Source organism: Anomaloglossus baeobatrachus, chromosome 3 (assembly GCF_048569485.1).
Source record: "Anomaloglossus baeobatrachus isolate aAnoBae1 chromosome 3, aAnoBae1.hap1, whole genome shotgun sequence".
NCBI classification, from domain to species: Eukaryota; Metazoa; Chordata; class Amphibia; order Anura; family Aromobatidae; genus Anomaloglossus; species Anomaloglossus baeobatrachus.
Window position 1 is genome coordinate 28,450,058 of NC_134355.1, and position 15,485 is coordinate 28,465,542.

Below are 15,485 nucleotides of genomic sequence, written 5' to 3' on the forward strand. Positions count from 1 at the left end.
AACCAAATGACCTATTTTATAGTCCAAATACATTTCAAAATGATTGCAAAACACAAACAAGGAGACATATTGGTGGAAACATGACTCGAAATCTAATTCTTATGGAACCTGGGTTAAGTATTATGAAGAATATATTAATTAAAGGAGCACAAGAAGAAGAACATGCATTATGCCTAATGCAGAACCCGAGAGGGTGAAGCATGGCACAGAGAGTAACAAAAATCACCAAAATAGGAGTTTGAAGGATCCCATCCGACACCCTCGATTGTACTACATTTAACTCAGTGTATTAGATTTGCTCACAATATGTCTTTAAAGTGGATCTATTAATATTGAATAAGGCGTCTTCAAGCATCGTGTTATAGAGAAGACTACGTCAATTTGTGTTGAAAGATTTTGTATATGTTATGATTTATTGATATGAGGGGCTGCTGATAAGTCTTTGGCTTTGTAATCTTTTTTTGTTTCTATGGGATCGAATGTTACATCACATGAAAGCCTTATGTGTCAAATATATATGTTTTCAAAATTTTGTTTTTGTTGCTTATGGCAACAGTGTTCTACGCATGTGAGAATACAATATGGCGGAGTTTAATGTGATATTCACAACAGCTAAGAGCAGAGGAGTGATAAAATTCTTGTTTCTGCAAGGAAAGTCTGTGAAGGATATTGATGCTGATATGTCGCAGACATTGGAGGTTCACTGCCCTTCGTATTCCACAGTTAAGAACTGGGTTGCCAAATTTAAAACGAGCCACTTCAGCCCCAATGATGAGGAACGTCCTGGACGACCAAGAGTGGTTGTTGTTCCGGAGATCGTCAATGCTGTGCACAACCTCATACTGGAGAATCCACGAATTTCAGCTAAAGCAATAGCAGACATCATGGGGATCTCCCGGGAACGTGTTTGTGTCATTATCCATGAACATTTGGACATGAGGAAGAGATCTGCAAAGTTGGTCCCCTAATGTTTGACAGCAGATCAGAGAAGCAGTGAGTGACAAATTCCCGGTCCATTTGTCAGCGTTTCCGGACTGATAAGAACTTCCTGCGTCGACTGGTCACTATGGATGAGACCTGGATTTATTTGTATGACCCGGAAAACAAGGAGCAGTCAAAAGAGTGGAGGCACAGTGGTTCTCCTCATCCAAAGAAGTTCAGGGTGCAAAAATCAGCCACCAAGGTGATGGCGTCTGTGTTCTGGGATAAGGAGGGTGTGCTGCTAGTGGACTACCTTCAAAAGGGTTCCACCATCAATGCAAGGTAGCACATTGAACTTTTGGACCAATTGAAGGCAGCTCTGAAGGCCAAAAGGTGCGGCAAGCTGTCCAAAGGAATCTTGTTCCTGCAAGATAATGCCTCCGCTCACACTGCACAAGCGACCATGGCAAAACTGGCAGAGCTGAGCTTCCAGCTGGTGACCACCCACCTTATTCACCAGATCTAGCTCCCTGCGACTATCATCTTTTTCCAAACCTGAAGAAACACCTCAAGGGTACCACATTTCAAACCATTTCTAATGCCATGGCTGCTACTGATGCCTGGTTTGAGGCACAACCAAAATCCTTCTTTTTGCTAGGCTTACAGAACTTGGAATACCGATGTAAGAAGTGTGTTGTCATCCGTGGAGAGTATGTGGAATAAATGGAAAAATTCATCATCTTATCTCGTTTCCTTATTGGTAAAGCCAAACACTTATCAGCAGCCCCTCGTATTATTCTCTCATTTCGACAATGAGACTCCTATCCAGGGCCGGATTAAGGTTGGTGGGGGCCCCTGGGCAGAAAATCTGGTGGGGGCCCCATAACGTTAACATTTTTAGTCATAACAGTAGAGTGCGAATGTAGCATTTAGATATAAATCCAATGAGCTTGGATCTTATCCTGTTCTGCCACATTCAGATTTACAGCACTACAATACAGATACAGTCCAGGATCACTCACAGCCATCACTTATACTCAGAAAGTAAAGTTACTCACATTTTTTTATTGATCCCAAATGTTAAGACAGCCAAGTAATAGTAAAAATAAAGAAAGGGAAAGTTCTCACTGGCAGCAATGGTTGCTGAAAATCACAATGTGCTCTCTATTGTATTGTCTCCGGAGTAGTACATAGCAGCTGATGTCTGTACACGGTATGCCATACACTGTATCAGAGGTGGATCTAGGTTTTCCTGTCCATGGAGTAGAAGTTCAGTTTGGCGCCCCCTTCTATACACGGCTTATGCGGTTTGAGTAGTTGTCATGTGACCGCTCATACGCCATTTTCACACGTGCCGATGAGCTGCTCTTCCTAATTCTCTCAATGTTCAGTGAAATACTACAGCCCATAAAGAGAAGCAGGAAGAGAAGCTAATTGTGATTCAAAGTATTAAAATGACCTGCAAGTGGTCATGTGATCACTTCTGGAATTAGCAAGCAGAGCTAAATCCTTACATTGAGTATATTACAGGTTGTTTGATTGGGCATGCTACGGGGCTTACTTTTATTATTAAAGGGGTTGTCCAGGTCGACAAGGGAAATTTGTAGTTATCCTATATGACTGCAGACTTCTGAATTCTCACAGCTTGCGGACTGCACACTGTCATGATTTTCCCGTGCCATGAGCAAGTAGTCATGGCACTGCAAGTATGCGATTTGCTTACTTCCGGCCACATTCAAATTAGGACGTCTGCAGCCTCACTCAATAGTTACATGCCCTCAAGCTCTCACTGCTGGCATCGGAGAGTCCTGACAGTGTGCAGTGTGCACACTGAGGATTCAGAAGTCTGCAGTCACATAGAAACTTTCATCACAAACCTGGACAACACCTTTAATGCTACTAACATAATGTAGAAACCCTTGCGGTCATGTAATTTTACAAATTATGGCTTGCTACGTGTGTACAGGATCAGAATCAGTAAAATGTACATAAATACACTGTGTGCAGAATTATTAGGCAAATGAGTATTTTGCTCCCATGATACTTTTTATACATGTTGTCCTACTCCAAGCTGTATAGGCTGAGAGCCAATTACCAATTAAAGGAAACCTGTCATCAGAAATTTAGCTATAAAGCTAAAAGTTCCCCCCTCTGCAGCTCCTGGGCTGCATTCTAGGAAGCTTCCTATAGATTTTGTGTCACCTTTTATCCCAAAATAAACACTTTATAAACTGGTACCTTTTCGTATGTAAATTTCTTAATTTTCCATGTGGGCGGGCTGCCTGATGTACGTTGCTGTTCCTCCATCATATTGACGCCGCCCCCGAACGCTGAATTTGAAAGTTCAGGACACCGCCCCTGGGTGCCCGTGGTCCAGCGCATGCGCTGTTCCACTGTAGCGGTGCCGTGCACTGTGTGCACGTGCGACCGCTGTGACGCTTTGCGCGGGCACGAGGTTATGGGCGGCGCTGTTAGTGTCATCAGTAAGTGCCGCCCATAACCTCGTGACCTCGTGCTGAGCATGATGGGAAGGAGGGGACGTCCGGGCATCATTCCTCCAGCGCTTGCGCATAACGCTGGAGGAATAGGGGAAAGTGCGGTCACGAGGTTATGGGCGGCACTTACTGATGACACTAACAGCGCCGCCCATAACCTCGTGCCCGCGCAAAGCGTCACAGCGGTCGCACGTGCACACAGTGCACGGCACCGCTACAGTGGAACAGCGCATGCGCTGGACCACGGGCACCCAGGGGCGGTGTCCTGAACTTTCAAATTCAGCGTTCGGGGGCGGCGTCAATATGATGGAGGAACAGCAACGTACATCAGGCAGCCCGCCCACATGGAAAATTAAGAAATTTACATACGAAAAGGTACCAGTTTATAAAGTGTTTATTTTGGGATAAAAGGTGACACAAAATCTATAGGAAGCTTCCTAGAATGCAGCCCAGGAGCTGCAGAGGGGGGAACTTTTAGCTTTATAGCTAAATTTCTGATGACAGGTTCCCTTTAAGTAAATCAGGCGATGTGCATCTCTGTAATGAGGAGGGGTGCGGTGTAATGACATCAACACCCTATATAAGGTGTGTTTAATTATTAGGCAACTTCTATTCCTTTGGTAAAATGGGTCAGAAGAGAGATGTGACGGGCTCTGAAAAGTCCATATTGTGCGATGTCTTGCAGAGGGATGCAGCAGTCTTGAAATTGCCAAACTTTTGAAGCGTGATCACCGAACAATCAAGCGTTTCATGGCAAATAGCCAACAGGGTCGCAAGAAGCAAAATAGGCACAAAATAACTCCCTATGAATTGAGGAAAATCAAGCGTGAAGCCGCCAATATGCCATTTGCCACCAGTTTGGCCATATTTCAGAGCTGCAACGTTACTGGAGTATCAAAAAGCACAAGGTATGCCATACTCAGGGACATGACCAAGGTAAGGAAGGCTGAAAACCACCACCTCTGACCAAGAAACAGAAGATAAAACGTCAAGACTGGGCCAAGAAATATCTTAAGACTGATTTAGCAAAGGTTTTATGGACTGATGAAATGAGAGTGACTCTTGATGGGCAGATGGATGGGCCAGAGGCTGGATCAGTAAAGGGCAGAGAGCTCCACTCCGACTCAGACGCCAGCAAGGTGGAGGTGGGCACTGGTATGGGCTGGTATCATCAAAGATCAACTTGTAGGACCTTTCGTGTTGAGGATGGAGTGAAGCTCAACTTCCAGACATACTGCCAGCTTCTGGAAGACAACTTCTTCACGCAGTGGTACAGGAAGAAGTCGGTATCGTTCAAGAAAAACATTATTTTCATGCGGGACAATGCTCCATCACAAGCATCCAACTACTCCACAGCGTGGCTGGCCAGTAAAGGTCTAAAAGATGAAAAATAATGACATGGCCCCCTTGTTCACCTGATCTGAGCCCCATAGAGAACCTGTGGTCCCTCATAAAATGTGAGCTCTACAGGGAGGGAAAACAGTCCACCTCTGGGAACAGTGTCTGGGAGGCTGTGGTGGCTGCTGCACACAATGTTGAGCGTAAACAGATCAAGCAATGACAGAATCTATGGATGGTCGGCTGCTGCGTGTCATCAGAAAGAAAGGGGGCTATATTGGGCACTCATTTTTGGGGGTTTTGTTTTTGCATGTCAGAAATGTTTATTTCTAAATGTTGTGCAGTTATATTGGTTTACCTGGTGAAAATGAACAAGTGAGATGGGAATATATTTGGTTTTTATTAAGTTGCCTAATAATTCTGCACAGTAATAGTCACCTGCACAAACAGATATCCTCCTAAGATAGCCAAATCTAAAAAAACCCACTCCAACTTCCAAAAATATTAAGCTTTGACATTCATGAGTCTTTTGGGTTGATTGAGAACTGTTGATCAATAATAAAAAGAATCCTCTAAAATACAAGTTGCCTAATAATCCTGCACACAGTGTACAGCACCAGAACCAAAAGCAATACCAAAATACATCACTAGCACCCAGTGGCGTAACTAGAGTTTGATGGGCCCCGATGCAAAGTTCAGATCTGGGCCCCCCTCCACATACACCGACACTTGGGGTACAGGATAATGACACTGACACTTGGCTCTTACCCTCAGCACCCAGATTTCCCATGATCTGAAATCCCTCTATCAGCACCCAGCTTTCTTATGTTCTGATATCCATCTTGTCCTCGGCACCCAGCTTCCCCATGCTTTGCTATACATCTTTCCCTCAGCACTCAGCTTTCCTATATCAGAGCATGAGAAAGCTGGGTGCTGAGAGATGTATAGCAGAGCATGGGAAAGCTGGGTGCTGAGGGAAAGAGCCTTTTTCCCTCAGCACAAAACATTCCCATCCCCTGATTGTATCTTTGTCCCCCCTCGTATATAGTTCTCCAAACACAATAATGGCCCCCACATAGCCTTCCATATAGTGTAAAGGGTCCCACATAACCCTTCATATATTAGAATGCAGCTCCATAGTCCTCCATGTATTATAATGCATTTCCCATAGTTCTCCATGTATTATAATTCACCCCATAGTACATAATATATAATACTGCCCCACATAGTCCTCCATATATTATACTGCACCCCCATAGTTCTCCATATAGTATAATGCACCCCCATAATCCTCCATGTATAATATGCACCCAGCCCTCCATGTATAATAATGCAGCCAGCCTCCCCAGTCCCTTCAATTATTATAATTAATTTCTCATAGTTCTCCATATATTATACTACACCACATAGTCCTCCATATATAATATGCACCCAGCCCTCCATGTATAATAATGCAGCCAGCCTCCCCAGTCCTCCATGTATAATAATGCAGCCAGCCTCTCCAGGCCTCCATGTATAATAATGCAGCCAGCCTCTCCATGCCTCTATGTATAATAATGCAGCCAGCCTCCCCAGGCCTCCATGTATAATAATGCAGCCAGCCTCCCCAGGCCTCCATGTATAATAATGCAGCCAGCCTCCCCAGGCCACCAAGTATAATAATGCAGCCAGTCTCCCCAGGCCAACAAGTATAATAATGCAGCCAGCCTCCCCAGGCCTCCATGTATAATAATGCAGCCTGCCTCCATGTATAATATAGCAGCAAGCCTCCATGTATAATAATGCAGCCTCTCCAGGCCTCCATGTATAATAATGCAGCCTCTCCAGTCCTCCATGTATAATAATGCAGCCTCTCCAGGCCTCCATTTATAATAATGCAGCCTCTCCAGACCTCCATGTATAATAATGCAGCCTCCAAAGGCCTCCATGTATAATAATGCAGCCTCCCAAGGCCTCCATGTATAATAATGCAGCCTCCCCAGGCCTCCATGTATAATAATGCAGCCTCCCCAGGCCTGCATGTATAATAATGCAGCCTCCATGTAAAATAATGCAGCCTCCCCAAGCCTCTGACCACCGTGTACCCTCTCTCTTCACGTCTCCTCGTTCCCCCGCCGCTGCTCGTCCTCGCCGCTGCTCTGTCCTCGCCGCTGTTCGTTCCCCCGCCGCTGCTCGTCCTCCCCGCTGCTCTGTCCTCGCCGCTCTCCTCGTTCCCCCGCCGCCGCTCGTCCTCCCCGCTGCTCGTTCTCCCGGTGTTGCGGTTGGCGTCCTCCCGTCCTGCACTCTGTGCATTTAGCACAACAGTCGCACGGGAGTGACGTCACGGCGCAGGTACAGGGTTAGAATGATGATGCATAGCGCGGCAGCGCTATGCTTCATCATTACTGTGCGCGGTGCTGGGGGAGCCGCTGCAGCCGCTGACACCAGGCAGGGGGCTCCGGTTCTGCGGCTGACACCAGGCAGGGGGTCCCGATGCCGCGGCTGACACCAGGCAGGGGGGCCCGGTGTCGGCGGCGGCACCGGTTCAAATAGCAGCCGCGTGGTCTGCGGCAGAACAGCGCAGCTCCTCTCTCACTGACAGGAGCTGGCTGCTGATCTGCCTGGCGGGCGCCGGGCCCCTAACCTCCCGGGCCCGGTCATAATGACGACCGCGGTAGTTACGCCCCTGCTAGCACCCTCATCAGTAAACGAATATATCACCAGAACCACCAATACATGACTACAGTACCAAATTTACTACAACAATATATTGTAATGTCACATCCCCATATACATTTGTATCACATGAATTAACAACTCCCAGTATGTCCTTAACAATTGTAAGAAGATGCTGGGAGTTATCAGTATTTATGAAGCATTGAGTATCACAAACATACAGTTACATCCAGGTACCTTGTAGGTGACATCTTCTCTGATCGGAGTCATCTTATTCTTTCTTCTCCATCTTGTCCAGACGTCATGATGACTTTTCACATCCACAGCTCCTCTCTGCAGACCTCCCGGGTCTTCTGCAGCACATCTCAACATTATGCCCTTATAAATAAATAGCAGAATGATTATAATGCTCCTAAATATAAATATATGACCTACGCTGTGCGCCTGAATAAATAATTGCCCCTCACTGTGCTCCCTGCATAAAATGACCCACACAATGTCCCTCTTATGGTACATGGCCTCTTCTTTCAGTTCTGGGCCCCCTCGTCACACCGTCCTGTACATTGTGTCCCCACTATACTTCCAAATGTCTATACTGTGCCCCCTCCTCACACACCCCCTCCTGAGCTGTACCCTCACAATGTCCCCATGCTATCCCCTCTCTATACTGCCCTCACCCTCAGTATCAAAATCACTATAGTGCAACTCAATCTCACATTCCCCCTCCTCAGCATACTGTGCCCTCCATACTGTGCCCTCACACTGCCCACCATGCTGCCCCTTCTCTATACTGCCGATCTCCTTCACTACCCAGTCACTATACCGCACCACAGTCTCACATTCCCCCTCCTCAGCATACTGTGCCCTCCATACTGTGCCCTCACACTGGCCACCATGCTGCCCCTTCTCTATACTGCCTACCTCCTTCACTATACAGTCACTATACCGCACCTCAGTCTCACATTCCCCCTCCTCAGCATACTGTGCCCTCCATACTGTGCCCTCACACTGGCCACCTTGCTGCCCCTTCTCTATACTGCCTACCTCCTTCACTATACAGTCACTATACCGCACCTCAGTCTCACATTCCCCCTCCTCAGCATACTGTGCCCTCCATACTGTGCCCTCACACTGGCCACCATGCCGCCCCTTCTCTATACTGCCTACCTCCTTCACTATACAGTCACTATACCGCACCTCAGTCTCACATTCCCCCTCCTCAGCATACTGTGCCCTCCATACTGTGTCCTCACACTGGCCACCATGCCGCCCCTTCTCTATACTGCCTACCTCCTTCACTATACAGTCACTATACCGCACCACAGTCTCACATTCCCCCTCCTCAGCATACTGTGCCTCCATACTGTGCCCTCACACTGGCCACCATGCCGCCCCTTCTCTATACTGCCGATCTCCTTCACTACCCAGTCACTATACCGCACCTCAGTCTCACATTCCCCCTCCTCAGCATACTGTGCCCTCCATACTGTGCCCTCACACTGGCCACCTTGCTGCCCCTTCTCTATACTGCCTACCTCCTTCACTATACAGTCACTATACCGCACCTCAGTCTCACATTCCCCCTCCTCAGCATACTGTGCCCTCCATACTGTGCCCTCACACTGGCCACCATGCCGCCCCTTCTCTATACTGCCTACCTCCTTCACTATACAGTCACTATACCGCACCTCAGTCTCACATTCCCCCTCCTCAGCATACTGTGCCCTCCATACTGTGTCCTCACACTGGCCACCATGCCGCCCCTTCTCTATACTGCCTACCTCCTTCACTATACAGTCACTATACCGCACCTCAGTCTCACATTCCCCCTCCTCAGCATACTGTGCCCTCCATACTGTGCCCTCACACTGCCCACCATGCTGCCCCTCCTCTATACTGCTTATCCCCCCCCCCACTACCCAGTCTCTATACTATGCCCCTCACACTTTTCTCCACCAATACTCTCAACTTACAATATTCTCCCACCATACTGCTGCCTCACTTTTTAATGGTGCCCCCCTGATTACTGTGCAGGGGCAAATATGCCGCATGCCCCCCAAAGGTACGCCCCTGTACAGTGTACAGGAGAATACATGACTGTTACACAATATACTGTGATACAGACACCAGATGTTATACAATATACACATTATTATATACCATCTGATGTGTGTACACAGTATATCACACTGCTCTGTACACTGGATGTGGTATATCATGTGCACAGATATACCATGCCCTGCACTGATCACACCTGGGCCTACAGGACAGGATGTAACATATTCTATATGTAATATGGGCCATATAGTGTAATGTGTGCTGCAGGCTCAGATGTGATCAGTGCAGGATTCTGTGTAGTGATGTCTGTGCTGGAGATCAGTGTGAGTTATTGCAGGGGAGGGATGAGGCCGATGACCCGGCACTGACAGCCCGACCTGATCTGCAGCAGCTCACACTCCTGCAATATCTCACACTGATAGCAGAGTGGCCGCTGACACTATGGAACCGGTCTGGAGTTATCAGCGGCGTCCTGCTCCCTCCTCACTGCAGTCTCCTGCCCGGCCGGCACCATGATTAATGACCTCATACTTACCGGGATCCACTGAGACCTCCGGTCCTCCCACAAGCTCCTCTACGGCAGGAAGAAACAGCAGCGCGGTGACATCATCCTGGCAGACGCAGCCCACACAGCGTGCAGTGGGCGTGTCTGCAGTATAGTGATGGCCGGGATTGAAATACCTTAAAGGTACAGAGCGGTCTTGAACCACTGCGGCATTAATAAAATAGCGGACACACAGATGGTGGTGGGGGCCCCCTCAGAGGCTCTTGTGGTGGGGGCCCCTGGGCTGAAGCCCCGTCTGCCCCGCCTATAATCCGGCCCTGCTCCTATCCCAATTCATACTGAATTATTTCTAAGCCAATAGTGTATCAATTTGTTCAGATTCTCCTCCATAACATCATATCAATAGAGCGGTGTCAGATAAAAAAAAGAAATCACTTGTATGAAATCTACTATTTTAGAATATGTCCTAAAAATAGTTATGAGATGTTCAACATATATATTTTTTTTTATTAACACTCAAGAATATACATAAACACAAGATTCTTACCTTGGGTCTCTTCCACTCAAGTCCTATTACTTTTTCTGAATCTGGACCCAACAAATTTGAGCCCAGTGAGGACTGAGCAGCCGGAAATTTTGGATCTTCAAATAATGTTTTAGATGCCAGGCACTCTGCCTTCAGCTTCTGAAAGTCTTGATCTGCAAATTTCACAGGGTTCTTGGAGGAGCCAAGACCCTTAGCCTTGGCCCTGTCTTTTGCGATTTGGGAGGCAACTCCGGACATGATGTAAAGCTCTCTGTACTGTAGGAGATGATTATCAAGAATGAACAGAGAGGTATTTATACACAGTCATATGTGTAATAAAACCCTGCAGATATGAAAGACGGTTGTGAGATGAGCAGTACATGGGTTTACAGGGATATTACATATGGAATTATGCAAAATTAAACTGAAAACAACTTTGGAAACAGTTTATGAGGCCTGAGAATCTGCCATTAAAGAGAACCTGTCAGCAGCATTCTACCAAGTAAAGTACAGAAAGGGCCATATTTTCCCTGTCATTTCTAATTCAAATGAAATCCATTTAATTTATTTTATAAAATCTGTATTTGAAGTTTTCTTCTCGTCATATCTTCATGCACCATGGAGAGCATGTGGATGGGACCGGTGGTAGGGTCATCAGCTCTTTTCCAACCCCTCCACGGGGTGTCTTTTCTTATTTATATTTGGAAGGTGTGCCATCCTAGCCGTGGGCGGTGATTGTACAGATTGATGTCGTCGTGGTCTCCAGGAAAATGGCACCATAGTACTGAGCAATCCACCATTTTAGCTGTTCCTGTTTGTTTCCAGGGAAATCTTCCAGTGCACTGTCTTGATCATTCTGAATGTGCTGTCAGACAAATGCCCTCAGAGCACCCAGTACGACGCTTACATCAAGAAACCTGACTAGTTCTTTCTTCCCAAATTATGAGACAATGTTATGAACCAAAACATCAGCCTTAACATCCTTGGATCAGGCAAGACCACTTACGGGAAATGAGGAGCTCGAGAAACACCCATAAAAACAGAGATTACCCCATGACCTAATCTCTTGGGTCTCCCAATTGATGACTGTATTGTGTTTAAGTAACCATGGAAGACTGAGCACAAACTTTGAAGGTAGAAAAGGTAGCACCATAAATGAAAGGGATTCCATGTAAGGCTAGGTTCGCACATTACGTCTTTTTGACGCTGCGTTTTTGTGTGTTTTTGGCCACTAAAAACGCACAAAAACGCACCTGCGTTGAAAAAAACGCATCAAAAAACGCATGCGTTTTTGCCGCGATTTGGTGCGTTTTTGGCTGCGTTTTGCTGCGTTTTTGATCTCTGCGCTTTGCTGCGTTTTTCCAATGCATTGCATGGGGGGAAAACGCAGAAAAACGCAGGAAAGAACTGACATGTCCATTTTTTTTTTTTAACTCAAAAAGCAGGTAAAAAAAACAGATGTGTGTGGACAGCAAAAATGAAAACTCATAGACTTTGCTGGGGAAGCAAAGTCCTGCAGTTTTGAGGCCAAAAACACACCCGAAAAACGCGCAAAAATGCCGCGAAAAACGCACTGTGCGCACATAGCCTAATACTCCAACCTTCATACATACATTCTCATTGTTAATAGCAATGTGAGTTTGTGAAAGAGGAGAGTTAGCAATAGCAGAGACTTGAATGGGTAGGTTGAGAGAGGAGAAATCATAAGCACAATCTACTTCAAAGTCATGATCAGTCAGAATCAAATTAGATCTTGAATCATAAATGCTTGCGAGCAGACAAAACAAAACTTAAGGCACCGTCACTAACGATATATCGCCGGGGTCACGGATTCCGTGACGCACATCCGGCATCGTTAGCAACGTCGTTGCGTGTGAAACCAACGAACGTTCGTTAACGATGAAAAATACTCACCAAATCGTCCATCGTTGACACGTCGTTCGTTTTCAAAAAATCGTTGATTGTTGACAACGCAGGTTGTTCGTCGTTCCCGAGGCAGCACACATCGCTCCGTGTGACACCTTGGGAACGACGAACTGCAGCTTACCTGCGGCCGCTGGCAATGAGGAAGGAAGGAGGTGGGCGGCATGTTACAGCCGCTCATCTCCACCCCTCCGCTTCTATTGGGCGGCCGCTTAGTGACGTCGCTGTGATGCCGCACAAACCACCCCCTTAGAAAGGAGGCGGTTCGGCGGCAACAGCAACGTCGCTAGGCAGGTAAGTACGTGTGACGGCTCCTAACGATTTTGTGCGCCACGAGCAGCGATTTGCCCGTGATAAACAAATGACGGGGGCGGGTACGCTCGCAAGTGATATCGCTAGCGATATCGCTGCGTGTGACGGGGCCTTTAGTCTCAAGAGATATCTGTAAGAACTGACCAGATGTCTGAATCAGAGACAGTCTCAAACTCTTGGACCCTGCATCTTTGCAAAAAGTTTGAAATGTTTGAATAAATTTGCAACATTGAATCATGATGTGTACTGAACAACCACAATATAAACAAAGCCAAACTGATGCTCCAAGTTCAGTTACCTCTTCTGTGTCTCTGCTCTCACCAATTTGCATAGGTTCAACCATGTCAACTGGTAGAGAGGAAGGGAATGTCTTTAAATGTGTCTCTATCTCTCAAGCATCTATCCAAATGAACTGCCGGGGTCATTGCTTCCTCCAGAGACTGTAAGCAGGGACTGTAAACCATCATGTCCCAAATCTGTCCCAAAATGCCTTGATAAAGCTGACTCCTGAGAGCAGAATCCTTCCAGGAGGTCTCTATTGCCCAACCTCTGAACTGGGAGTGTGGCGCCCCTGACCTGGTCAGGCACCACTGAGTACTGCACCCATGCTGGGGACAGTACAAAACAGGTAATCCAGAAGGCTGACCGAGGTGTGACTACACAGGCGCATAGTGATCAGGTCTCACACATGTACCTTTGGGAGGACCCCTGGGGATCCCAGGAGGGGGCGAAGCCGGTGCGAAGCCTCCATCTCCACTCAAGGGGTGTGGTAGAGAGCCTGGTTGCTAGGTGACGTAGGCAAGAACAGGAGAGGAGGGAACAGTGAGTCAGTTTAGTGTGCAGCTCAGGGAAAGCAGACGTGAAGAGCAGACCCTGGAGCTGTTGCAGTCTAACAGCGTCCGCGCAGTGACTACCGACGGGGGAGAACGGTCACCTGGTAGTGCTGCCCGAAATCCACACACAGCTAAAGAGAGAGCAACGGAGTGGAAAGTAAGGAGACTGTCAGGGAGTTACCAGGCCCAAACGGGTAGCAGGTCCCAGTGCGGAGATAGATCCAGCTTTCTTCTGCCAAACCTGCTTGAGGGGGCACTTCAAACCCCCAAGACAACACCACAGAGTCTGCAGCCACGTAGCCACAGTTAGGGCCCATAGGTCACAGGAGGCAAGCAGCTGGAGTGACCTGGTCCAGGCTACAAGCAAACGGGCCGAAACGAGGGGAGCAGTTACTTCCCTGGGTGACCCCCATAGGGACTAAAAGTCGGGGTTACCACAAACCACAGAAGGGCTAAGGAAGGCGAGTCGGTAGCCACCCTCATCAGTCAGCCTGAAGGATACCTGGTTCCAGCCTGGTTCATCCCATCTACGCCCGGGTTACTCACCCTGCCATCAACAGTGAGTAAAACCCCTGAAAGACATTCTGCTTGTGTTGAGTTATTCTGCGCCTTGTGGTTCCACACACCTACACAGGGCCCTGGGGCTTGCCTCACTCTCAGGAGGCTATTACAACTGACTGCACCCACCATCAGCCCCAGGCCTCCCTTAATCTGCAGTGGCGGTCCCCACTGACCGCAATTCTGAGAGTGGCGTCACGACAATCCTAAATAGAAGATCTCCTACCTGTGACCAGACTGTTCCATCCACGTGGAGTCCCTGAAGGTAATGCACCGACACAACACTGGAGGGGCTTCACATCAGCAGTAAACCTCAACTCTACGGGCTTCTTGAATCAGCTTGCAGGTCTTGGATTCAGCAACAGATGAGACCAAGAGTCGAGAAAAATGCCTCATTAGAGGAGTATGCCAGAGAGTCCTCAAGCAAAGAAAATACCCATGCCTGTGGGTCCTTTCAAAAGAATGACAAAACAAGGCCTACTCATTGACTCTCACACCCAGCAGAGACAGGCTGAAGATAAAAATATAATTTGCATGAGGCAAAAAAAAATTAAAAAAGTTCATTCTATCCCCATCGAAGCAGTCCGGCAATTTTACCTTGGCATCTGTAGTTGCATTCAGACTGACCAAATCCTCTGTAGTGGGAGATTGCGTGTGTTGCTGCTGGCATTTGATATCTGCCACTGCCAGGGACCAGGTCTGTAGTTGCAAAGCCACGGCATTAATATGATCCATATTCATGCCCCAGCACATAGTATTAGGATGCCTATAATGTTATGCATGCATCAACTCACAAACAGGGACAGGGAGAAATAAAACCTAAACCACTGCATCTGCACCAACATCCTACTGGCTCCTGCACAAACTATGATGTCCCTAGCCAAATAACTAGAAACCACAGCTTAGTCCTAACTCCCTGAAATGCAATCAAGCTGTTTCTCGTTCCTCTTGAGGTACCAGAGGAGAGATTGCTACACACAAGTAACTAGGATAAGGACAGTTTGCAGGGTAGGCAGAAACCCAAGGTGAGGAAGCATAAAGCATGTGCACAAGGGGAAGAAGAAAAAAATAAATGCAATGGAAAACCTCACTGAAAATTGTACATATTTAAAAGATAAGGTTTATTAGGAAATTTAAAACCTGTTTTAAATTATCTAATACATGTTGTATTTTATACAGTACAATGTTTGGTGAACTAATTCTAATCAATAAGTGGTGAATCTAAAAGGTGCTTTACACGCTGCGACATCGCTAACGATATATCGTCGGGGTCACATCGTTAGTGACGCACATTCGGCGCCGTTATCGGCATCGCAGCGTGTGACACCAATCAGCGACGATCAACGAGCGCAAAAACGGGA

General features: G+C 47.2%; 1 protein-coding gene across 2 annotated transcripts in view; it reads right to left on the bottom strand.

The window, feature by feature from the left end:
• The window catches only part of LOC142295956 (calpain-8-like), a 129,143-nt gene extending 118,200 nt beyond the window's left edge, over nt 1–10,943 (bottom strand). Inside the window, exon 1 of one of the 2 annotated variants that reach the window (XM_075339093.1) lies at nt 10,520–10,943. In XM_075339093.1, the coding sequence (XP_075195208.1) occupies nt 10,520–10,756 (237 nt within the window). In that variant the 5' untranslated portion in view covers nt 10,757–10,943. The remainder of the gene's footprint in view (nt 1–10,519) is intronic. The other variant, XM_075339094.1, reaches the window with a different exon arrangement.
• Between the last annotated feature and the right edge of the window lie 4,542 nt (nt 10,944–15,485).